Source organism: Cololabis saira, chromosome 3, assembly GCF_033807715.1.
Source record: "Cololabis saira isolate AMF1-May2022 chromosome 3, fColSai1.1, whole genome shotgun sequence".
NCBI classification, from domain to species: Eukaryota; Metazoa; Chordata; class Actinopteri; order Beloniformes; family Belonidae; genus Cololabis; species Cololabis saira.
The window spans coordinates 18,008,717-18,034,553 of record NC_084589.1 but is presented as its reverse complement, the minus strand read 5'-3'; the positions used below and the strand labels follow the sequence as shown (position 1 = coordinate 18,034,553).

Here is a 25,837-nt window from a genome sequence, read left to right as displayed (position 1 = left end):
AAGGCTAATTTAATTTCAAAATTAAGTACAGTACATGTATTATAATTTGTAAAAAAAAACAAACTTCTAAAATACATTTGCGGGTTGTGTGTAGTTCAAGATCCTCCCCAGAGAATTCATTTATTATTCCTGAACAATAGCAGTCTAACTGTACCTTGTGAAAATACTATAAAGGCAGTTAGTTGTTGTAGTGTTTGCTTATGTCCTCTAGGGGGCGGCAGTTATTTCTAGCAGCATTAGTACAATAAAAAGGAGCTTTTTCTTCCAATTATAGTCCTACAGACATGGAAGTAAAATTGCATGTATGACACAAAGTCTTTCTCTTGTTGCTCCTTCCATAATTTCTTTCTTGGGTCTATTAGTCCCCACTGCCATTATTTCCACTTTTGTTCAATCTTACAGTTGAGTTTTGCCATTATTAGGGACAGGAGACTGTGATAGTGAGATAGTGATATAAACAGAAAGAAATATTCCCTTACAATTGCTTGAAATTGATATTTTCCTCTTAAAATACTCCTAAGTTTGATTTGAAACAAAATGCATTAGATTGCATCTATAATGTGGTGTATGTGCACTGTTAGTTGTTGACCCAGTGTCCTCTAGAGGGCACCAGCTCTCCTGTGGGTTATTCAGCAGACTCTGGGATCTCGTGTGTCCCACGCAAAGTAACCAGTACTGCTTTTAGTACTTAGAGTCCATCCCATCATTATTTTTCCTTTTTGAATAGAAGTACTAAATACTAAAAACTCTCACAGAAATAGTCTTATATAGCTGGGACTTTCAATCAATCCCAATCAGCATGAGAACTGTCTTTACTCTTCAGTTCTCTTTTTTTATAAGGGCATTTAGACCTGAGCCTTATGGGACTTTGATGGCTTTGGTAGAGTGGATTAAGTAGCATTTATCTAAAATATAATGTCAACTCTGCCTCCAATATAAACATTTCAGCAAGTTATTGTCAAAGATTTTGCCCCTCAAGATAGAATTGATGTCAAGCTCTCCAATGTAAAGCAGACTCACATTTAGTAGCATTAAGTAGCGCTCTTCCTATTAAAGCCGTAACTTAATCAAGATGGCATTTGATTGCATTAGCTTGTACGAAAAAAAGAAAAAAGATGCTTGGCTCCCTCTAGTTTACTTGTCTGGTCCATTGAGCTCAGTGCTTTGGGGCGACTCCACCCTTCTGTCTCTTTGTTGTCTCTGATTTCTTGAGCAGGGTGTCCATTGCCATTCTCTAGCTCTTTTTATTGCCATAATGCTTCTGATAAAACATGTTTCTTGCTTCAAATATTCATTTGGAGTTTGAAGAGAAAAATTGAAGTGAAACAGGGGCATGACCAAAAGACAGAGCAGAGCATAAGGCATTTTGTTTCATGTGAACATTTATAATATATTAAAAACACTGAAACGTAAGTCTGATTTATTCCCATTTCTGTCTCTTAACCATATGGCTGTTTCCAGTGGGCTTTAATGCATCTGGGCTTTTTTTTCTCTTATGTGATTGTTTTTTTTGCACACACACACATTCGTGCACACAAAATTGCACTCACATATTTGATCAGCCTGAAGGCATCAGATCACGTTACCTTGTCTACATTAGCACTAAAAGCACAGCCTCTTATCTGTAATTGTTCACTAAGAGCTAAACTACTGTGTGGGTCAGTTTCAGTATGTGTGGTATTGGAAACTGACATGGTCAAATTTAGGAAACTGCTGATCCTGAAGCCAATATATTTTACAGAAATTACCTTTTTTTTTTTTTTTTTTTAATCTACCATTATACTATAAATCATTTTTCGTTTTAGTAGAACAAATACGTCCTGGTAATGTGGTACCACTTTGGTATTAATTGTACAAAAGAATAGAAAAGGACAAAACACTCACCTGTCTGTCCCATTGTCCTACCTATGTGTCACAATAAGCTGTTCATTTGAACTGAATGTACTCACAAATTCGTATGAGTATTCCATAAAAAGGTTCAACTATGACCTTAGTGTAGTGTGTTATATCTCAAGGTCTATTAACTTAAAGACCATCTACAACAAGACCAATAATAATAATGATGTAAGCATCAATATCGAGCAATAACTTTGGGTAAAAAGTGGTGCCAAGCATGCACTTAAATTCCCAGCAGCATCACGCCCCAAAATGGATTTTGACAGAAGGGTTTAGGAGGAGTTATCGGTCTGTTCCTGCCCGATTGATGATATTGTCGCAGTTTTGAAAGGGATATCAATAAAGATCAAACTTCAAAGAGTCCATCAGTTCCAAAAAACACTTTGCGGCATGCCTCAGGTGTGAGATATAAAAAAAAAAGAACCTTTTTTTTTATCAAATATGGATTTTCTTTTAATCCTAATATCATCTTAATTCAACAATTGATAAGATGCAACCTATTAATAGATTTGCGATCACAGGTAGATTGTGTGCATGATTCTGTTTTCCAGTGATTCCTTATCATTTGATTATATTATGCACTCTAGAAGGAGAAATTAATGGAGAGTTTATTTGTAATGATTAGATGTTTCTCTTGTGCATTTTCTTGTGCAACTGAGATTTTGCCTGTGTAGCAAATCAATATTACCGTCACCTGCTGACATCAACTGTTTGATCCTTTCTTTCTTTCTTTCTTTCTTTCTTTCTTTCTTTCTTTCTTTCTTTCTTTCTTTCTTTCTTTCTTTCTTTCTTTCTTTCTTTCTTTCTTTCTTTCTTTCTTTCTTTCTTTCTTTCTTTCTTTCTTTCTTTCTTTCTTTCTTTCTTTCTTTCACTTTACTTGGAATCTATTGCAGACCTAAATATTAAAAATTGATATATGTATACAGAGGAGAAACATACATGAAATATCTTGGATACCGTCTGTAGTTAAAAAGTAAAAATAAAAGTAAATAATGTAAGAATGACTGTTTTACCACTTTTTTTTTGACACCATTACAATCTTTTCTTACTTAAGGGTGTATGTGCATACGGCACAGTAATCATACAATCTGATGATTATTCAATTTAAAGCGTGTAAAATGTTACATAGATGTAAACATGTGTCCTAATTTCAGCCTATGTATTTAACTGTATTATCTACAGGGTCTATCCACAGTGTCAGGGTTCTCCTGCGTGGAGCATCGGCCCACCACCATAGGGCAGTCTCAGTCCGTCATTGATATTCACAGGATATCCCCCAAGGCTGAGGCCAAGAAGCGGAGGGCCCCGGCACCACCTGGTGTCCCAACACCCAGCATGAGACCTGCAAGCTTTGAGAGGAATCAGGTGGGTGGAGAAAACGTCCAACTGTGTCTGTCAGACACATTTAGACACATAAGTGAACTGATGTTTACTGAAGAATGTCCTCCGTGGACACCTCGTTATTTATATTAATACATTGGAATCAAACATTTTAAATGAACACTCTTCGATTCACATGGAAGTACTTTCACAAATGAAAAGATTTTTGTATGATGACTTTACTGCGTGAGCACTCAGATTCCAAAAACAACATTAAATTTGGCCTAACGTATTACATAACAGAGTTGTGGCATCATAGGAAAGCTCCAAATCCTGTAAGATGTTTAATCCCTAAGCCTCATCATCGACCTGGGGAGGTAAAGAGAAAGCTGCTTGATGCAGTCTTTCCTCTAGGTCTTTTTGGCCTCAAAGTTAGAAAGGCCTATATCCTCTAAATAAGAGCGGCGACTCCCTGCAGTCTCATTATAGTGTTATGACAGTAGGCTGGGGTATGTTGTTTAGCAACCAACGTCATTCCTCCCTCTGATAATAAGCTTTGTTTATTTCACAGAGGGTTCTCTTGTGAAATGTTATTAAGCATATATATATATGTATATATATATATATATATATATATATATATATATATATATATATATATATATATATATATATATATATATATATATATATACATACACATATTATATATAATTTTTTATATTATTATTATAATAACATGGAAAATAGCTTTATCCTTATAAGCTTTATTAACAAGTGTGAAGAGAGTATGGAAGTAGAAAACATTTAGAAAAATATCACATTATGATCGTAGTTACCAAAAGTGTTGCAAAAACAGGTCTGAGAAGTCAGAAGGATTATGAACTCAAAACATTTTATCTTTGAGAACATGTCTGTGCTCTAGAAACTGGTAAGTTACTCAAACTGAACTTAACTTATCAGGATTAAAACCACGGTATCCTGCAGCCATCACAGTGGATTCATTATCTGATTAAGAATGTCTGGTGGTTTTTGGGGCGCATTAACACTCAAAAAAGAAGCTTAAAGGAGTTTGAAGCAGGATTTATGAAAAAAATGCGTATACGTTTTAAGTTTTCTAGTAATAATGTCAGATGAAGCGTTCCAAACCAAAAAGAATGAGCCCTCTAGTGTATCTCTCCGTTGCCTTGACCAGGCTGTGTGCTGCAAAATGCGCTGCAATTCCGGTCCCGAATTTCCCGCGCTGTCCCGCAGATGTGACGTCACATGACGCTGCATGCGCGTTCTCCCCGTTCTCCCGTGCCGGTTTCGCTGTTGGCTGCAGTAACCCCGACGGTCGTCATGGCGCTAATGAGTCTCTCTTATTCTTGCCTAAAGCTCCTTTAATGTAATAGGTATGATTTTTTTGATATTGCACGTTATCATTGTGCAAACACAAATTGTTATGCACCTGTCAGACTAAGATTAATGACACCAGATACTGAGACAACTTTGGTACTCACAAAGGTAGCTAAAGGGGGCAGTAGTTGGGGGGCGGTTGTCTGAGGGCCTAATAAATGTCCATTAAAAGACTTTACCATCTTGCTCTGATGCCCTCTCTGAACTGTTGCCCTATCGGTGCATACAGTCACATGTGTATTTTGTGTTTACCCCCACATTGCAAGGTCGTACTGCAGTGCTGGCCACCTCTCATGTTTAAACTCATGTTTCCCGGTGTTGTTGAAGAGCAGACAGGCTGAAGACAAGCTCTTGATGAGTTCAGCTGCTCTTATCAGCATTTCAGCCTCCGGCCAAAAGGAGACTGTGTTCGCCAAATATATTTATCCCTGCACCATAATAGCAGAACAGGAAAAAGTGGAGCTGATTGACGAATGAAAGGACAAAGTTACATTTTAATTATTCATGATCTGTATCTTTGGTTAACCAGTGTCATGGTGTGAAGTATTCCAAGATTAGTGGTGTGCTTGGCTTGCATTCTTTTTTAGGTTTGTTATTAGAAAAGATTTGGTTTCATGACAGGGAAGAGTGCAAGAGCAGCCAAGTCTGATCAAGATAGTTTTTAAGGGCCACTGGCATTAGAGAGCTCTGCATGACTTAAAGCTGCTGAACAATTGTGCATGTCAAATCAAGTCAAATCACACTGAGAAGTTGTACTTACCCATTTATTTGAAATTCGGCCTTGTTTTGGCTTGAGGCAGTGAGGTATACTGGGAAATAAAACTGGCACACGTACCACTGCTTGCAAATGGATGAGCAAATGATTCTTCACAGGTTAAGCTGAAGAAAAAAAGGAAACCATAAGCAGGGTTTTTACATTTAAATTTTTTTGTAGATTTTTTTTCTTGCATGTTGCTCATGCATCAAACCTGAAAGGTTTAGGTGATTAATTAATTGGGACATGAAATATCTGGTGATGGACACTTAAATCACAATTTAAACTATGTGAATAATGAGGTTGTTCTCACACTGCAAATGTGCTTATAATACTGAGCTTTGAAAGGACAGAGATGATAAAGGTCATAATTTCAATGAAAGTACGACCATATTTACATGAACATAAACGACAAAACTAGTGACTCGAGTAAACACTTGTGAGCTCTGGGCACGATGACGAGCATTTACCGGTACTTCTTCTATTCCAAATGATAAGTTAGGATAAGTGAATGTTTTTCCACATATATAGCATTGCCATGGGACCATAATTGTTTTGTTTTGTGGTGTTAGAGACTGGGCGGCACGGGTGCTTGTGGGTTAACACTGTAGCACTCCCACGGTTCAAAAACAAGTATGACAGGGAAACTGGTGATTCCAAATTGCTTAGTCACAGCTGGGATAGGCTCCAAGACTTCCCATTGACCCTGTATAAGAGTGAAGTGGGTGCACCCTTATCGTCAAGTTCACCTGTTACCGTTAGAATGCAGTAATGAATAATTCCATAAAAGTTTACTCTGACTAATTTCTGGGTTTAAAGCTAATGGTCGTCTGTAGTGGTAGTTGCTGAAATTATCTTTATCAACATAATTTCAAGTGAGGATATTTGGAAAAATATGAACTTTTTACTTACTCAAGAGCATATTTTAGATACTGGAAGTGACCATAGACTTAAAAATACAGACATAACCCAACCTAGGACTTTGCTTGAACAGAAAACAGAAAATATTTCATTCAGTGAGCTGTTCAGATTTGAAAGGCAGTATTAAGGTACAATACTTACTCTTGTTAGAATTTTCTAGATTCCTCAACTTCATCTTCAACCAGTTTCATCCTCATGTCAGGTTGCATTCGCTTTACCTCAAGGGTAGAAAGTAAAACAGATTTGCTTTTTCTTTTTTTCTTTGTGGTTAATAATAGATTTTCATCAGCAGTTAACAGATCAAATAATGCTGTTCAAGTACATTGTTTCCCAATAAGAAATTCAACTTCTTCCATCCATCCATTTTCTACCGCTTATCCGTTACCGGGTCGCGGGGGCAGCAGTCTCAACAGAGATGCCCAGACTTCCCTCACCCTAGACACTTCCTCTGGAAGTCCGAGACGTTCCCAGGCCAGCCGAGAGACATAGTCTCTCCAGCGTGTCCTGGGTCTTCCCCGGGGTCTCCTCCCGGAGGGACATGCCTGGAACACCTCCCTAGGGAGGAGGGACATGCCTGGAACACCTCCCTAGGGAGGCGTCCAGGAGGATCCGGTACAGATGCCCAAGCCACCTCAGCTGACTCCTCTCAATGTGAAGGAGCAGCGGCTCAACTCCGAGCTCCTCCCGGGTGACCGAACTCCTCACCCTATCTCTAAGGGAGCGTCCAGCCAACCTGCGGAGGAAACTCATCTCGGCCGCTTGTATCCGCGATCTTGTCCTTTCGGTCACTACCCAAATTTCATGATCATAGGTGAGGGTAGGGGCGTAGATTGACCGGTAAATCGAGAGCTTCGCCTTTCGACTCAGCTCTTTCTTCACCACGACAGTCCGGTACACAGTCCGGTACATAACTGTGGACGCTGCACTGATCCGTCTGTCAATCTCACGCTCCATCTTTTCCTCACTTGTAAACAAGATCTCGAGATACTTGAACTCCTCCACTGAAGCAGGACTTCTCCACCCACCCGGAGAAGTTACGCCACCCTTTCCCGATGGAGAACCATGGCCTCGGTTTTGGAGGTGCTGATTCTCATCCCTGCCGCGTCGCACTCAAACCGCCCCAGCACATGCTGAAGGCCCTGGTTCGATGAAGCCAACAGGACAAAATCATCCGCAAAAAGCAGGGATGAAATCCTGTGGTTCCCAAACCGGATCCCATGTCCTGTCCTGTCCATAAAAATTATGAACAGGACCGCTGACAAAGGGCAGCCCTGCCGGAGTCCAACATGCACCGGGAACAAGTCTGATCTACTGCCGGCAATGCGATGAGACCGGACAGCCCTTAACCGAACCCCATACTCACTGAGCGCCCCCCACAGAATTGCACAAGGGACACAGTCGAATGCCTTCCCATGAACCCTCGAGCACCCTGCGGAGGGTATAGAGCTGGTCCAGTGTTCCACGACCGGGACGAAAACCGCATTGTTCCTCCTGAATCCGAGGTTCAACCATCGGCTGTATTCTCCTCTCCAGTACCCTGGCGTAGACTTTCCAGCGGCTGAGAAGTGTGATCCCCCTATAGTTGGAACACATTCTCCGGCCCCGGTTTGCCACTCCAGAGATACTGTCCCCTTCCTCCATGCAATGTCGCAGAGGCGTGTCAACCAAGACAGCCCTACGACATCCAGAGACTTGAGGTACTCAGGGCGAATCTCATCCATCCCCGATGCCCTGCCACTGAGGAGCTTACGAACTACCTCAGTGACCTCGGCTTGGGTGATGGATGAGCACGTCCCAGAGTCCCCGCTCTCTGCTTCCTCAGTGGAAGGCATGTCCGTCGGGTTGAGGAGATCCTCAAAGTATTCCTTCCACCGTCCGACGATGTCCCAGGTCGAGGTCAACAGCTCCCCACCCGCACCGTAAACGGTGTTGGCAGAGTACTGCTTCCCCTTTGTGAGGCGCTGAACGGTTCGCCAGAATTTCCTCGGGGCTCACTGAAAGTCTTCCTCCATGGCCTCACCGAACTCTTCCCAGACCTGAGTTTTTGCCTCCAGGACTGCCCGAGCTGCGGCTTGCTTGGCCTGCTAGTACAATCTACTGCGTCAGGAGTCTCGAAGGCCAACATGGTCTGGTAGGACTCCTTTTTCAGGCCGACGGCATCCCTTATCTCCAGTGTCCACCACCGGGTTCGGGGGTTGCTGCTACGACAGGCACCAGAGACTTTGCGTCCACAACTTCGAGCCGCCGCGTCGACAATGGAGGCAGAGAACATGGTCCACTCGGACTCAATGTCCCCAGCCTCCCCTTCTGAGAGAAGTTCTCTGGGAGATGAGAGTTGAAGACTTCCCTGACAGAGGGCTCGGCCAGACGTTCCCAAAAGACCCTCACGCCGTGGTGGTGAGTTGGATATGCTGGCGGAGGAAGAAATTCAACTTCTTTTCTGTTTAAAAAAAATAAAAAGTTGACCAAAGAGTTTTGTAGACTCCAGGAAGTTGCGTCAGCCTTTAAAAAAGGGGCAACATATCTCCTTTAAGTTGGCCTAAATGATTTGAAAAGATCTGTGAAAACAATCCCAAAGTTAAATTAGTAACAGTTGAAGTGAAATTTTGTTTGTTGACTGATTTTCGTCACGTATTAAAAGCAGCAGCAACCTAAGGCTCACCAAGATTCAACAAGGGCATCTGAATATTTTTTTTTAAAGTCATCATACATAAAACCGAAGAATCCATTACAAAAACCTTTACATAACTGTGTATTAGTATCATCGCCAGCTGTTCCGTGCGCTAGTTCTGCTTCAGTGTCACCCTGCTCTGATTTCAACTACACTTGAATTTCAGTGGGTTAGTAGGACAAGCTGCACGACAATGGAACTGGGTCAGCCATGTGTCTCCTGGTCCCCTTCTCCACCCACCACCCCTTCCCTCACCCTCTTACTCAAACACATTGAACTCCTTTCATCATGAGCGCACACACACGCACACACACACACACACACACACACGCACACACACACACACACACATACACTCACACATACCATTCATATAGACTCCCACCGTATCTTTAACACATGCCAGCTGTCCATCTTGCTGTTAGGGTGTTTATGGACCTGTTGCCCTTCGTGTTGACACTGCTCAGCTGCTATTATTACCTCCTGCGTACACGTTCATATCCACAGATGCATCTGTGGATAGGCTCATGCATGCTGTCATGTCCATGCAGATACAAATACAGTGTCACCCCCCTTCATACATACACACTCCATTTTACATTCCAAATTAGAGCTGTAATGTTGCTCTGTTACAAAGGCCTTCACCATCAAGAGTCCTTCAAAACAACTGCTGAATGGTCACGCCAGCAGATTGAGGCCTCCATGGGTGGCCCTATCTGATCAACATGCTTCAACATGGGGCCCATAGCCTCACAAACCATGGAGTGGAAAATTTAAGGGACACGGCAGCCTGTGTTGGTTTAGTTGTCTGAGCTGTTTTGCAAAGGACCATTCTTTATAATATGTACCCATGTCACGTTGTTTCTCGAAAAAGACACATATTCATAGTTTACAATGGTTTGTTCAGGATGTGAACTGCGTGGTTGTTGAATTTGTCTGAGGCGCACAGCTGTGATTGGTGTGAGAGAGTCTTGTGTTACGTGTAAAATGCAAACAATTCACTTTCACTCACCATTTCTTTTTTTTTTTTCTCGTAACATAAATTTGAAACACTCTGCATGCTGCCACAACAGACAGTGGCCAAAAATGTGGAGACCAGTAAAACAATGCACTTCCAGTTCGGATCAGGTAGATGCACTTAGAATGTTGGTTAGTTTTAGTGTGGTCTGATGTAGCCTGGAGTCTCATCAACAGCTCTGAACATTCCTGTATGCATGCAACATTTGCAGTCATCCCACCATAAGTGTAGCAACACCCAAGGATTTGTTTAAACAAGGATTGACAACACTCAGTTGTTACACTCAAGGCCAGCCGGAGGTATGGCACCAACTTTGCATACATCAGTGTTTGTCTGTACAGCCACACAGATAAGTGTGCATGCATATGCTTGTGTCAAGCCACTGCTTTCTTTCTTTTATTGTGCTGCTTAACTGCACTCTTATGCTCCACTCTACAGAAAATGCACGCACAAACATACTCAGATACTTGCATGCATACACACACCACAGATATACACATCCATCTTTATAGGCAAGTCAGTCATCCATTGCAGCTTCAACTTTGGCCTAGTTCCACCAGTGTGTCTTTATTTGTGTATATATGAATGTCAGAGAGGGAGAAAAGCAGGAGAGCAATGAAGAGAAAGACAGGCAGTTGGGGGGCCATTTAGATTTCCATAGCATGCCATGCGTTGAGTTCACTGAGTTCACATGTTGAACCCAGTTTGCCTGCAGAACAGCAAGGTGGCCTGATCTCTTTCTTGCCCTATTGAATGATGCAATGCTGTATGCAGCTCTGGGCATGTTCCTTGCTGAGTTTCGGAGGGAAAAAAATTGAAAGCACAAGTTGGTATTGTATGTATTTAAAATAAAGATTTGTCTAATGCTGAAATGTACCCAACCAACTTACTTGTCATGTAAGTGGTTATTTGTCATATCGGTTATTGGTTCCGTTTTCTTTTTTATTTCTGTCTTTATTCTTTTAAAACATTTTTCTTTTCAAAACCAAAGTTTAGCTTGAATAATTAAAAAAAAAATTTTTTCCATCAAAACCATCTAACCAGTTTTGTTTGGGTGATCACTTAACGCTTTACATTTTTGTCATAAAATAAATCCGCAGAACAGCTTTGCATTTAAATAGTGGTTGATGTGTCCAATAAAAATCAAGTAAAATAAAAATATCAGCATGCCTCACAGTATTGCTGCATCATTTTAAGTGAATTGCTGGCAGACCTTATATGTCTACTTGCAGGATAAGTTAAAAGGAATGTTGACACTGATGAATTCAAATGCACAAGCGTCTGCCAGAACTGCACTCGATTAGATTGCCCAGTAGTAAACCCTCTTTTTGGTGCTGGCAGACTGAATTGACTGAATTATTTATAGTTAAGGCACAAACACACATAGATACACACGATGTGCATGATGCCAAATGAACTTCATAGACTTCTGCTGTTTACATTCTTTTCCTTAATTTATTTTCTATCAGGTAATCCTTGGTTCAGAGAGCCAGCAACGGAAAAGAAAGGCTCCAGCTCCACCTCCCACTCCATCTACCTTCATGGGCGACTCTGATGACACCTCAGTTTCAGCTGCTCCTACTCCTGAAGGCCGCTCTACTGAAACACCCACCCAAGTCTGCCACATCAAGCTGGCACAGTCAAGCCCAGTCGCCGATGCCCCCGTGGTAGCACAAACAGTAAAACCACCTCCTCTCATAATAGCAGTTCAGCCTTCACCTGCCACGCCAGCCCCCAGTTCTCCATCTCTGAGCAGCAGCACCATTGACAGCCTGGCTGTGCAGGATTCCAGCTCTGACTTCAGCCACAGCCTTGATGACTCAGACGCAGACCTAGATCAGGCTGCCTCCTACTGCAGCACCAGCACATTAAGCAGCTCTGTGCGGGTCCAGCCCATCTCAAAAAGCTCCAGCGACAGGAACTTGGAATCAGCCAGCAACACACTTGCCACAACAAATCAAGAAGCAACTTCAGAGAAGAGCTCTAGGTCAGCGACAGAGTCGGACCTAAATCTGAAAATGGATGAAGTGGAAAACAACAGACACAGTGCCGTCGGTAAATACAAGTCAAATCACAAGACGTCACACATGCAACACAACATTTAAAGACTTCAGTTACCGGTAATAGATTAAAAACAAATGATAACATTGAAAGAGTTGGAAAGAATGCTTGAAATGCGTTCTAATTGCTTTTAAGAAATTTTTACCCTCGATAGTGAGTATGCAACTCGTTAAATAATGTCTCTTATATAGGTAAATATAAAATAACAAAACTGAAGGAGCAAAGGATAGAGCAACAAATCAATGCTGCTTTAATGCCCACCTGTTGTATCCATATATATTTTTTGGAGCGTATCAATCTTTGGATTTAAATATTCAGTTAAACTTTGATTTAAAGTTAGGTTTTGGCAACAAGCATAAAATGAAAGAAAATCATCCTGGCCATTGACCAGTGAGCCCTTCTCAAAGGAGTAAAGTCACCGTATCTTGAAGTAGTAAGGCAGACATCAGACTGTTGAGGTTCTCTGTGACTGAAGGTGGGGAAACTAGTACAGCTAGTTTTCATCATAGCTCCTGCAACAATCAAGTCTTTGTCTCTCACTTGCGCTTATCTGTCATTCATTTCTTAATTCCTTTTTCTGCCCCTCACTTTATTTGTTTCCCTTGCTCTCTCCGTGCCTTGCTCATGCAACCACCCACACAAACTCTGAGCTGTTTCATACAAAGACGGATAGCAACGACTTGAACTTTAGCTGGCCTCAGTGATTTACATATAACCCAGATTATTCTATGTCAAAGTGAGTTAACAGCAGAGGGTTGTCATGTGTGACGGGGGCAGAGATGAGAGAGCCATCGACCTCAGAAGGGATATGAAAGGTGAGAGAAACAGGAAGAGGTGTAGAGAACAGAGCATGGGAAGCTTTTTGCAGAGGGATGACAGGGTGGCGAGAAAGTAACAGGGAGACCTGAGGAGTTTTAAGGAGGGAAGCACGATGGAGAGCAAGACACGAGCTAAAGAAACGTTTAGATTAGACACCAGAAACATTTTACATAAATAGACATTTCTGTCTAACCTGACACCTTGGAATTCTCCCAGTTTTCAGTGTTTTTATATATTCATTATTCTCTTAATTTCTTAAATTAAAAAATCAAGACGAAATACAATTTGTGTATGAGAAGAGCCACAATACCTCAACTTACCTTTTGTTTGCTTTTTTTGTCGTTCACCCAACGTCAACATTAGTTTACAGCCTTTTCTCTTAAAGTGACACTTTGTCTGTGCTGCCTGGTAAATGCACTCATTTTATATGTTTAGTACATACCGGGTAGTGACAAGATGGCATAACTCTTGATTAAGAACAGCTACACCCTGCACATGGAGAATACCATTGCTGCCTTTATATTTCATGGTTATGCACATTTGTGATCAGCCAGGAGTTACACTGGTCTGAATAGCAGCTGTACTGCTATTACGTCATGTCAGTTGGCATCCATTTTTGAAATACAACATGAATTACTATTATTTTATCTTGCAATTCAGTGCTAAAAAATATGCATGTATAGTAATAGCCATATTTGACATGTTAATATCAACATAATGCTCCTTTATTTGACTCTTGACTCAGTAATGGACTGAACTTGTTTCTATTCTATCTTTAAGTGCTGCACTTCATGAATAATTTGGCTTTTTTTGAAACCTAGATCTTTACATTCCAAGTGGTGAACTCAAATTTGTGCCTTAAAAAAACAGAAAGAAAACTTCATCTGACAGCCTGTTAAACCTTGTTGTCAAGGTTAGAGGTTTTTACTATATTGTGAAATTCCACAGGCGTAACACTAAAATTACTTGTATTTTTACGGTAGTGCAAAGATCAGTCACCCTGAACTGTTTGCAATTTTATGTGCTTTTGATTTATGCATCTGTGTCACTCTGGTCCCGGGCAAATGTTGCACAGCGGTCAGGTGGGAGGAGCAAAATAGGCGTGAGGGTTACTCGGAGGAGGCAGAGTGTCGACTGCACTTCGTTCTGAGAGAAACCATGGCAGATTCTTATCTGGTTCTTGTGCAACACTGATCCACTGCCAGTATGATGATTTAAAAACTTAGGGCAAATGTACTGATGAGGCATTAAAACGAAAACATAAAATATACTTGAAACACAAATGAAATTAACTTTACCAATACTGTGGAGAACGTCTCATGGTTTTTATATTAAATTAAAAAAATACTTTTATTATTGTGAAAACACAGTCTGCAATTAATGAGTCTGCATATATGTATAAATCAGTTGTTTCAACAGCTGTTCCCTCCAGGGAAGAAAAGTTCCACTTTGAGATCATTAAAATCTTGCAGCCCTGAAGGCAGCAGAGCTGATACAGTATGTTGAAATAACAGAAGCACTGCACTGGAGAAGCCTTGTCTTATTAATATGTTTTATGTGACTCTCCATTGTTTGTCTCATTAACTTTGATGCAAACCACATCCTTCTTCATAATACTTGTTTATTTTGCAGCAGGCCAACATAAAACTCCTCTAAGGATTTCAGTGTGGATCACTTGTTGGACTGCTCTTACCTCCTTGTCTTACCTTCTGTGTTCTGCCGTGGCAGAAACATGTCTTGTTTTGTGTCAGATGTATAATTTTTCTGTTATGAGCCTTTGCATCTGCCCTGCCTTTTCATCCAGGAAACAATCTTGGTCCAGTGCCACTCAACTTCATCGTTGCCCCCAACAGGGAGCCATCACAGTCTGTTACTCACTCTTCCTCCCCTCTCAGGGAGCACGCAGGCATGATATCTCCACGGGAAGCCGTAGAGGTGGAGAGAGCAGCTCCCCAATGTGGGTTAGAGTGCAGCTCTCTTTTTCTTTTTCTTCCTCTTGTCTTGAGACTGGTATCCTGGTTTTTCTATTCTCATTTCATTTTTTCCCATTTGAATTTGCAAATACCTGTAACTTGACCCACAAACCCTTTGAGATGTGTGTGTCTGTGCATACTGAACTCTGTCCTCACATGCTTTCCATCTCCCCTTCAGCGACTTGTGCAGCTGAGTTGTTAAGTGACAGTGGGTCCACACAAGGTCAAGGTGCTTCGTGTCTATAAATGTCAGTCTGTAATCTATGTTGTTTCTTGTGGATCCAAAAGTTCAGGGCTGAGGTCAAGCGCAATCAACTGAAGTGCTTTTCAAGTTGCATTTACACAGTGCATGGGAGTATATTCGATGTGTTATTGAAGAGGTTGCTGAGTGATGCTGAACTCTGTGTGTGTTTCTGCGTTACCATGCCAGGTTGCTGAAATACCTTCTTCTGTTTTTTTTTATGTCACTGTTTGTAATTTTCTTTCTTCAACTTTTGAGTTTTCAGCTTCTTTGTTGAGTGATCCGTGAATGATCTAGTAATCTCAAATCTCATCTGTTCCTCTCTTCCCCCACCCCTTCCCACCTTTTTAGTTTACTGCTGTGGGCCTGTGCGTCTGCGCTCCAAACACTCCTGAAGTCTCTCTGGCTTGATCCTTTCTTCACCCTGGCAACCCTTTTACATCAGCTCCCTTTGCTTCTTTGCAGTTTGTCTTCTTTCTGCTGGACTTTCCTTTGATAGCAGCCCCTTCTCATTCCTCTGAGAGGTTTTTCTGCAGCTGATTAAGTTCCCTTTTACTTGGTGTTGCAGTTTTATTTCTGTCCTTTTTTTTGTAGTTTAAACTTGGTTTTACACAATGTGTTTGCAGTCTTGTTATTCAAATGCTATTTAGTCTATGGTTCTTTCTGTATTATCATGTCACTATGAACAAATGGTTTTACATTTAACTTTGATGCATTGACATTTTTTAAGCGTGAGATAAGGGTTTAAAATGGACATGTAGAATGTGATCAGAGGACAGTGAGGCGAGGCCATGTGATATCAGCAAGTATCTGTGAAAGATCAATAGGTGGACAGTGTTCCTCTGGTGGTGCCTGGTGTTGTGGCTTGGATTAGAAATCGGAAACCCAAACGAATGCTGACTTTGGAGATAGTGTGAGACTGGTGACCTATGCATATATTTTATAAAGACAACCAAATGAAATATAAGAACTCCTCCTTAATAAAGCTTTCCTTTCAGAACCTCTGTATGTTATTTAGTTGTAGAACTGCTTTCTTGCACATGTATGTCACAGCTTGTTTTTTTAATACTTGCACATGCTATATATAAAGTGTGTTCATTGTTTGAATTATATTGTTAAAAAATGGGCTAAAACAATGTGACCTTAAGGCATAGTGTAGGCACGTTTACAGTTTTGAGCACTGTAGTATTTGACACATGTTAAAAAGTGCTCTGTCAGGTGGTGGTGCGATGCTAGTTGAGTTCCTCTGAACCATTTATATGCAACTATGGAAATAGAGAATGTCATTAGGTAATATTTGAGATGATTTACCAGATTTCATTTTAAACTCCAATCTGGTTTCATTTTTGGTACACAGCGAATATTTTGACCCATTCGGTCAGGAACTCTGTAAGATGAAAGACAACGAAGTGTGATGCAGTTGGCTTCCCTCGTAAAGAGATGTGTTCCTATTGAGCCTGTGACCGTGTGGTAATGTAATCGAAAAGCAGGATGTGTGTTTGAACAAACTTTTTCAATTAAAGAACTGAAAACTGGACCAAGACAGCAGGTTATTGATTTGGTTTTGTGCATGAATTGCCAGGGTCAGGCTTTGACCAGTAACATCTCACTGTATTGACAGCTTGGGAGTGGAGTCTCATTTTGTTTGGCTTTAATAGAAGCATGTGCTCAAGGTCTTTCTGAATTTGCGTTTTCGAGAGCAAGCGTGCATGTACGTGCACATGCTAGCGACCGTGTGTTTGTGCGTGTGAATGTGTGCTGATTGTGGCTGTAACTGGCATGACTTAGCAGTTGCTGGGAAGGAGCTGGGAGGACAGCCCTGTGAGTCATCACCACATCTCCTGGAACTGACTGTTCTCACCACACTATTAGGACCAGACCCAAAACTCACAGGCCGAGCACACACGCACACACACGCGCACACACACACACACACACATACACACGTGCATGTGCACACAGGAAGGCATAAAACACAATGCATGCCCAAACTTATGCTAACTCTCACCTCTACTTGACATTACAGACATTTTAAATAAGCCCCAGGTGAATGATGCGAATTATGAAATTCTGGTTCAGCTGAAGAAAAAAAAAAACCCCAAACTAATAAATAGTATATTGAGTTTTAGTCTCTTGGCTTAGAGTTCAATGAGATTAGGGACACTCTAAATAAGTTTCCAAAAGCCACAGAACTGAGTCAAGCATGAGTGTACTAAAGAGACGAGAGGCTATGAGGCAATTCTCTTTCCCTTGAACCTAAAACAGTATCGTAAAAATCTAATTAAAAGGGTTTGTTTACAGTAAGTCCACCCACACATCATTTAAGATATTTTATCAAGCCACAAGTGGTTGTGCTCCAGGCTTGTTTGGTATATTTGGCCTGTGCTTTCTGGTTTGTTTGTTTACATGTGTGTGCGTTTGTGTGTGTGTAGTGTCAGAAACTAAGGTAAATATGTTCTCTATTTTCTTTCACTCTCCTTCCCTCTCTTGGCCTTTGCTCTGCATCCTGTGCTTTACACACATTTTTTGTTATGATTATTACCTTTTTTTTGTTCTGATAAAGATAAGAAGGTCTAAAAATTGGATGAACGATTAACCCATTAAGATCTAACCCTTCAATTGAATAAAGCCTTCTAAAATCTGAGGGCTTTCTTGAAAACGTAGTTATTTTTAAAAACCTTATAACTAGAAGAATTTAAGTTAAACAGTTTGAGGGGTTAAGCTGTCCAATTTTTAATTGCAGACTTTGCCCCCATGATATCAATATTTTCAAAGCAGTTATGAAGGTTTTGAGTTGATTTGACATGTGCATGACTCCAGACTTGAAAAGTAAAAGAAAACAGGTCTTGCATCAGGTCTCAATGGGTTAATAAAATATATGTGGCCTCTGGCTGCCTCATCCTGACACATACAGTACAATTATTACCTTATACACTTCCATCTGTATAAGGAGCAACTGTCCATTCCTTTCACTGACAAAAATATGGGAACCCATGATTTGGATGTTGAAATGTGTTGTTGCTGACACTTTTGAGTGGTGTGACGACACCAAATACATACTAAAATATTTGCTGTTATCCTCTCCCAGCTTGGCCTTATTCCATGCAGAGTTCAGCAGCCAGTGGCCACAAACCAGAAACCGAAGCATTTGATGGCGAGACCCTGTCCCTGGACAGCAGCAGCAGGAGCAGCAGCCTGCCCGACCAGGTTTACGCAGCTTCTGAGGATACAACCGAGGCCAAGGACTCAGGCATGGTCAGTCCTCTGTCTGACACTCAGCCCACCTCCCTGAACGGGAGCCTGCGCCTTAATGGAAGAAGTGGAGAGAAACTGAAGCGACCTGGGCGGGACGTTTCCTCTGACAGCGATGAAGGATGTGGCACCTGGGGATCAATACACAGGTAGAGAGCAACAATGAAAAAACAGATAGAAGTGACAGGAGCAACATTGAGGGGGAAAGAAAGTAGAATGTAAATGTGATGTGCACAAAGTGATGTCTGCATTGTTTGCAATATAATTCAGACAACTCAGATTAGCCGATATCCAAGAGAAACTCCCATCATATTGGATTTCAGTAATGGCTGTAGTTGGCAGCCTGGGCTTGTTGTGCTGGGCTTTCATAGTTGTGGTTTGAGGCACTTTTTGAAGGTCTCTTTGGAAAATGAAAACTACTCCAGATCACTTTTCGATTTTGACATTTTTGTGAAATACATAAGGAAGGAGTGTGCCCAGACCGAGGATCTTTTACCAGTGCTCCTGCTCAGAGAAGTTTAATGAGTCAAGGTTTTGGCCCGATGCTCCTGGCTGCTCAGTATTTCAGGAAAGCGCTTTGAGCCTGTTTTCTCAGAATCATCGAGGAAAAGAGGGCCCGTCCAAGTTTCTAAGAGGATAACTTCTATTTGGTTTGGCCTTTTTTGCAATTTGTTACGGCTAATATGATGCTAATTTATGGGATTTCTCTGTTGTGTGGTAACAACATCTTAACAGCAGTATGTTTCAAAGCCAATACAAATAGCATTTAACTTTGAACAACTACAAAGATACACAGTTTTTTTCTTGCTCTTACTACTGAGCTGCCTTTGCAGGGCCTTATTAGTAGCAGGAAGAGTACTGAATGTGCTGCAACAATAATAAAAAAAGAACCTTTTGCATCTTTTCAGTGCCAGTTGCAACAAAAAAAATCAAGTAGTATCAGCATATACAATGTTTTTTTTTTAATTCCCAAATGGAGCAGTTTCTCTGTTTTTTGCAGATACTGTATGTGACTCTGCTTGTGTTTAGTAGGGATTCTAACACAGTTTTATGTACCATTCTCAGGAACACTAAATCTCAGGGACATTTGGTCAACGCCTATGAAGAAGACTCAGAGCTCACGTCCCAACTCCATCAGACCTTGGCAGATTTTGACGCAAACCTTGCAGGTGAGAAGGAATATCAAAAGGATACAAGCCAAATGAAGGTGTCAAGTTTGAACTGATGCTATAAATGTGTCTATTTATGTAAAAGAGCTTTAAAGCTTGCAACATCACTGTATATTAAATGAACAAAAGCTTATTTGAATGCTAATGTCTGACGCAATGTGTTGTATAAATCAAAATATGTCCAGAATTTTAAAGAATAATCCATTAACTGTTTGATTTTGCTCTTTTTCAGACCATGAAGAGGTTATCTCAAGAAAAGACGCTGCTTATATCATGTCCACCAACAGTAATGACGTTCCTGTGTCTGTAGTGGACATGGATGTGCCAGTCACAGCCATAGATGATGTGCTGCAGGAGTATGACTGTATTGTTGAAGAACATGTGGTGAAATCATTAACCAACACTGAGCCATCTCCCAGCAAGGGTAGGAAGAACAGCTAGTTATCAGTATGTACTCCGTTCACATGTGTTTTTCCCACTATTGTGTTGATTTTCTTTCTTGCTCCATCACATTACAGGTCCAGGCTTTTGTCAGAAGCCCAATGTGGAGCCACAGAACAAAAACAACAATGCTTATACAACTGCCGTCACTGCTAACAAAAGTAATGCAAGTGCTAAGAAGTTAACTCAATCGGAGCAGCGTAGCAAACCACCAGAAAACAAATGTACTGCTGCTCAAAAGGAAGAAAAGATAATAGAGTCAAACAATAAAGCAAGGCGTATTGGTGATGCCTACAATATAAAAGAGAATAAACATACATTGGCGGTGAAATCTAACGTGGACATGCAAAAAGATGGCAAGAACGCTGAGATCAAGAAACCCGAGCATCCTTCAAAGATTCAGAGATCAGTGTTTACAGGAAAAGACGAAGAGTTGGTCCGATTTAACCAGAGCAACTCTGGTTTGAGCACTTCCCATGGCAAAATCACACGCAATGTTACGTCGCGTTTTGGTATGAAAACATTTACCGTGGTCCCTCCCAAACCCACAGTTATACATGCTCCGACAACCCTCTCAGCTGCCACACTAACCACTGGTGCCATTAAGATTGACGATCAAGGAAATATGGTGATGGCGGGCATCTCCCGGAATAAAGCTAGTCGGTTAACTGAGTCACGGGATAATGCAGTTTCCCCTCCTCTTGAAAAGGCCAAAACGTTTTGGAGCTCAAATGAGAGACAAGAAAAGGCTGCGTCTCAAAGAACAGGTCTGAATGATAAGGCTGAAGAGAGCGTAAATGGCCTCCACAGTTCCACTAGCGTTGGTTTGGGAGTCAGTCGCCCAGAATACCATAGCACAACGCAAAGTACAGTTTCTAAACCTGTGCAGATGGACCAAGTTAATGTTCTGGTGGGAAAAGAAGCTAAGGAAGCTGTGCAAGATGACAAAGTTGTGCGCAAAGAGTGGGCTGAGGTGCAGAGCAAGGTTTCAGTGTCCAAAAACGTTCAGCAGCCAAGAACTAATCCTGCACTGCTTCCAGACTCGAAAAAGGATTTGTCGTTCTTCAAACCATCCAGGCGAACCTCAAGCCAATATGTGGCGTCTGCCATCACCAAATACGCCCCAAAGACCTCAGCTAAACCGAGCAGCATCCCAAATATCCCTGACTACTCTGCTTCAGCAGCACCTGCTGGCCTTCAGGGACCTGGTCGCTCCACACAAGTGAATCCACTCCAATCTTTGCCATCTTCGTCTTCAGATAATAAGGAAAATGCCTCTACTCCCACATGCAACCCACCTGGTTCCAAGAGGTCTATGAGCTATCCAGAGTATATGTCACATAGTCTGAGACAGAAAGATTGTGAAGAAGTGAAATTGGACAGGAGGAGATTTGAGAAAAATGGCGTATTAAACAAAGAAGGTTCCGATACGTTGGACGCAGCCAAGAATAATTACAGTCAGTTCGGTGAATCCACCCGAACAATAGCGGCTGCCAATAATAACAGAGATTATATTAAACACATTCGACCTAGAAGCCCCAGCCCAGCAAAAAGCAGTGTTCCTCAACCTTCCTCTAAACCACCAACCGCCCATACGACCACATCTCAAGGCCAGATAAGTGTAAGTAAAACAAATACATACAAATATGAATCATAAAAACATTGCCCAAGAAGCATCTCTTAAAATCCTTTACATTGTGAAAGAAAATGAAACAAAACTATGTATGTAACAGGGTTTGAAGCACACGGCTGAGGATGTGAACCCCTCAGCCACAGCGTCAGACGGGGGTGAGAGCCCGGGGCCTCTGGCAGTCACGCTGTTTGGGCCTGTTAAAAAGTTCAAGCCAGTGATCTGCAGATCTGTTGAGAAGGAGACATCTCTCCACAGCAGCCTGATGGAGGCCATCCAGACCAACGGAGGCAGGGACAGGCTGAAGAAGGTGAGGTCAAACTAAACAAACTAAACTAAATAAGACAAGTCTATGGAAGTGGGATCACTGTGTTTATTGTACTAACTATGGGGCCGGATCTGCCCAGTTGTACACTTCACTAATTTTACATATTACCGTAGTCTAAATCTCCTGCTATGTGATTGTGCTGGATAGAGGATAAGTAAAGAATTGTTTTCCTTCTATTTCCTGATCAGATATCAGCGTCTGATTCCAACGACCTGAAGAAAGAGTCTCATGTTGAAGAAGAGAGTGAAAGGTCTACTCTTCTCACTGCCATTAGAGCCCAGACTAACACCAGCAGGCTGAGAAAAGTAAGATCTTCTGCTGGCTATCTATGTAATATCCCTGCACTGGCATCTACTCTATCAGTGGTGAAATTAATGTGATATATACCTATTACACTTTGACAATATGTTTGGCCTTGTACGTAATAGGATTGGCTAAATAGTAAGCAGAGCTGTCAAGTAACAAAGTACAAATACTTCGTTACCTTACTTAAGTAGAAAGTTTGGTTATCTATACTTCACTGGAGTAATTATTTTTCAGACGACTTTTTACTTTTACTCCTTACATTTTCACACAATTATCTGTACTTTTTACTCCTTACATTTTAAAAACAGCCTCGTTACTCTATTTCATTCCGGCCTTTAAAAAAAAACTATCCAGTTAAATTGCTCCATCCGGATAGAGTGAATTTGGTTGTGGTTGTTTCAGATGTTCTTGTCCAGTTTTGTTCTTACATCCGTTCCCTCAGATTCCTGCAACTAAACTTGGATGTACAATCCAATAAAGGTTAGGATAAATGATAACATGCCTCTGAAGTTTGACTTTTTGCACCATTACAATACTTATAGGCAACTAGTCATCATATCTTCTGCTCTCTGAAACACATGTTAATGCTCAATAGTACACATATATGGTTCTTTAATATATTTGCATTATACTAAGATGCATTCATTTTCAATGGCTTTTGTCCTTAATGGCTTTTTTCCCCCTTACATTACTTTTACTTTTATACTTTAAGTAGTTTTGAAACCAGTACTTTTATACTTTTACTTGAGCAAAAAAAAACTTGAGTTGATACTTCAACAGGAGTATTTTTAAACTCTAGTATCTATACTTGTACCTGAGTAATGAATGTGAATACTTTTGACACCTCTGATAGTACCGGTAAGTGCGGTGTAACTTATATGTATAGAATAATATAAATGTGAACGTATAACACAAAGTAGATATCTTAGTAGTTATGTGTAAGTGACTAACTATCATCTCATATTTTTTGTGTGTGCAGACGAAAACTGAGGCTTCCCATGAGTTGGAACAGTTGAGGAAATTAACATCTGAGAGGGAGAAAAGTGCAGATTCTTCCTCTTGCCCTCCCTCTATGACATGCTCTTCCCTTGTCTTAACGCCACCTGCACCTCTGGGTGCAGCGCCGCCCCCTCCCCCCCCTGCCTTGCCCCAGGGTAAGCCAAACGTTGCGGCGCATCCGAACCCTAACAACCCCACAAATCCTTCCCTGGCCAGAGAGGCAATGCTGGAGGCAATCCGCTCGGGATCTGCGGCCGAGGGGCTAAAAAAGGTAAAATAAAATGCATAAAAATACAGGATGCGTTCACACCTCAGAGTAAATGTTATTCTTGGAGTTTAAACAACTTTAATCTACTCTGAATCAGTACTTGTACATTTTTATTTGTACTTTAGCTTCCAGGGAGTATCCAGATCTCTATGTGTATCATCTTTTGATCTGCAGATGTAAGAATGGTACAAAAAGATAGAGGCAGGACAGAAGAAGGAATGAAAACAAGAAACAGGAGTGGAAAAACATTGGGTTGAATCAACATCCCTTTCTCATCTCACAGCTCTTATCAGGTTTCATGTGTGTTACTCCTGCTTTCCACCAACCAGGGAAACTGGAGATAAACGGCAGATACTATAAAGATTCAGTTGATAGTCAGTCTAAGCTGTTGTGTGAACATTTTCAAGGTGATACAATTCATTTTTTATCCTGCAGCTGTGCAAAAATTAGTTACCACAGTGATTTATTGATCGTTTTATCGTTTTGCTACACCATGATGTACCGTTCCCGTCCTTACTACAGTGGAGAAACAAAACTGAGATGTTGTAATTTCTTTTTCTAGGTCTCTGTGCCGACAAAAACAGTCCACGTGAATGGCAGACTAGGGACAATTCAAGTTCAAGCGGCCTCATCATCAAATCTGCGACCATAAGTGGAGGGTCCCACGTCCCGGCAACAAGGAAACAGCTTTCAAATGGAACTTCATATTTATTTTCTGCCACTTTGCTTTTGCAACAAACATTTAAAAAAATAATGATGAAATAATGGATCCAGTCACATTTTTTTGTGAAAAATGTTTGCACTAAGAGAAAAAACAATACAATAAATGAAAAAACTGAGAAACATTTGTTTGCGCTACCTATGAGCTAGATAAAAAAATTGGGGCCTTATTTTAAAGGAATAGTAAGACAGGGATATTATTATTCTCCCTTTCATTATAGTTTTTTTCTTGAAGAAAATGGGAATGGTGTAGACATTTCCCTTTGAAAGGAGACTGTTTGTCTGGTAGAAGCCAAGCCAAAAGGCCGAGAAAAGCATTGTGGGTGAAAGATTAATGCAGCGTGCAGTTAATGCCACCCAGCAATATCAGAAAGCTCGAACTCCAACAACAACTCTCTCAGACTTGTTTGCGTCCAGCTTTATGAACATATTACTGTTCCTGAATACATCTTGCCATCTGTACTTCAGTTCAGTTGTCGAAACCAGACATATGTACATATGTACAAAAATGTGTGCCAATGAAAGCAAATATAATGGTATGTGAGATTTTCAGCGAATTTTTGGGATATTTCTATATTTGCCTTTACCACAGTAAGTTATGGCTGCCTTATACTGTTGCTCAGTGTTATGTATATGATGTTGATATAAAAATCATTTAGAGGGGGTGCAATAAGTTGGATTTTTCCAGTTATGGACTACTTACAATGTTATTTTAACAAATTAAGAGTATTTAAAACATATGTATACTTAGAAAAACAACCAATGGCTAGGTCTGCTGGCAGTGCTTGAAGTGTGAGGTTTTTATGCAGAACCATGTCCATCACGCCAACCTCTGCCTGACTCGGAGGAGGACTCAAATACTGACAGCTGGCTTGTGCCCATTTGTTCTTTATGTTCATATCGTAACGCTCATTTGTACTGCTGTTAAAAATCAAAAAATTGTCAAACATAATGAGTAACATGAAGAATTCTTTGTTGTTTCTTGTCATGTACACTACTGCTATTTGTATATGAACATGCTGGAGGTCACCGTTGGCAAAACAATTTTATTTAATCAGTAAGTCATTGCCAGTATATTTTGGACCAGCAGTTGTAGAAAAAAACGGTTATAGAGGTTATGTTGCCTTGATTTAAGTATTATTGCATTTTGTTCTGCTCTTCCACTCAACATCTGTAGCATGGAGGTCTGAGGGTGGGCTGTCATCACCATGGAGATGCCTTACAGTGGTTGTAGTTGAAGTTACTTCATGCTGAATTATCTTTAGAGTAAAGATAAAGCCTCCACATTCAGGTTTGTATATTTACTGCTGTGTATTTTTAAATGATTTTGGTTGAAGACAGTTCAATTATTAGTATAAAGAGATTTATTTCAACTGTTAACAACATCCATAAGAACTTTTCCAACTTTATTTGTTCAATGATGTTTATTTCATTTCCTCTGCACACGTGAGACTACAGCACAGTGTAGCATTGTATATTTTATAAACTTCAAGAAATCGTGATAACTGATTTATACCACGAGTAGATTGAAAGATTTTTAAGCTGTTGCTTTTTATTTTTTTAAATTTTTTTTCGTGGAAAGCTTGCACGGTTATTTGTACCTACTAAACTTTAAAGTCAATAAATCATTTTGTAATCAACTGAAAATTGAA

At 40.8% G+C, this 25,837-nt stretch overlaps 1 protein-coding gene across 9 annotated transcripts in view; it reads left to right on the top strand.

The window, feature by feature from the left end:
* cobl (cordon-bleu WH2 repeat protein) overlaps nt 1-25,837 on the top strand; it is a 45,695-nt gene extending 19,858 nt beyond the window's left edge. For 8 of the 9 annotated variants that reach the window (XM_061716399.1, XM_061716402.1, XM_061716404.1 and 5 more), the window contains 10 exons: nt 3,079-3,261; nt 11,448-12,033; nt 18,161-18,473; nt 19,390-19,493; nt 19,726-19,917; nt 20,012-21,555; nt 21,668-21,874; nt 22,081-22,197; nt 23,178-23,468; nt 24,028-25,837. In XM_061716399.1, the coding sequence (XP_061572383.1) occupies nt 3,079-3,261; nt 11,448-12,033; nt 18,161-18,473; nt 19,390-19,493; nt 19,726-19,917; nt 20,012-21,555; nt 21,668-21,874; nt 22,081-22,197; nt 23,178-23,468; nt 24,028-24,117 (3,627 nt within the window). In that variant the 3' untranslated portion in view covers nt 24,118-25,837. The other variant, XM_061716406.1, reaches the window with a different exon arrangement.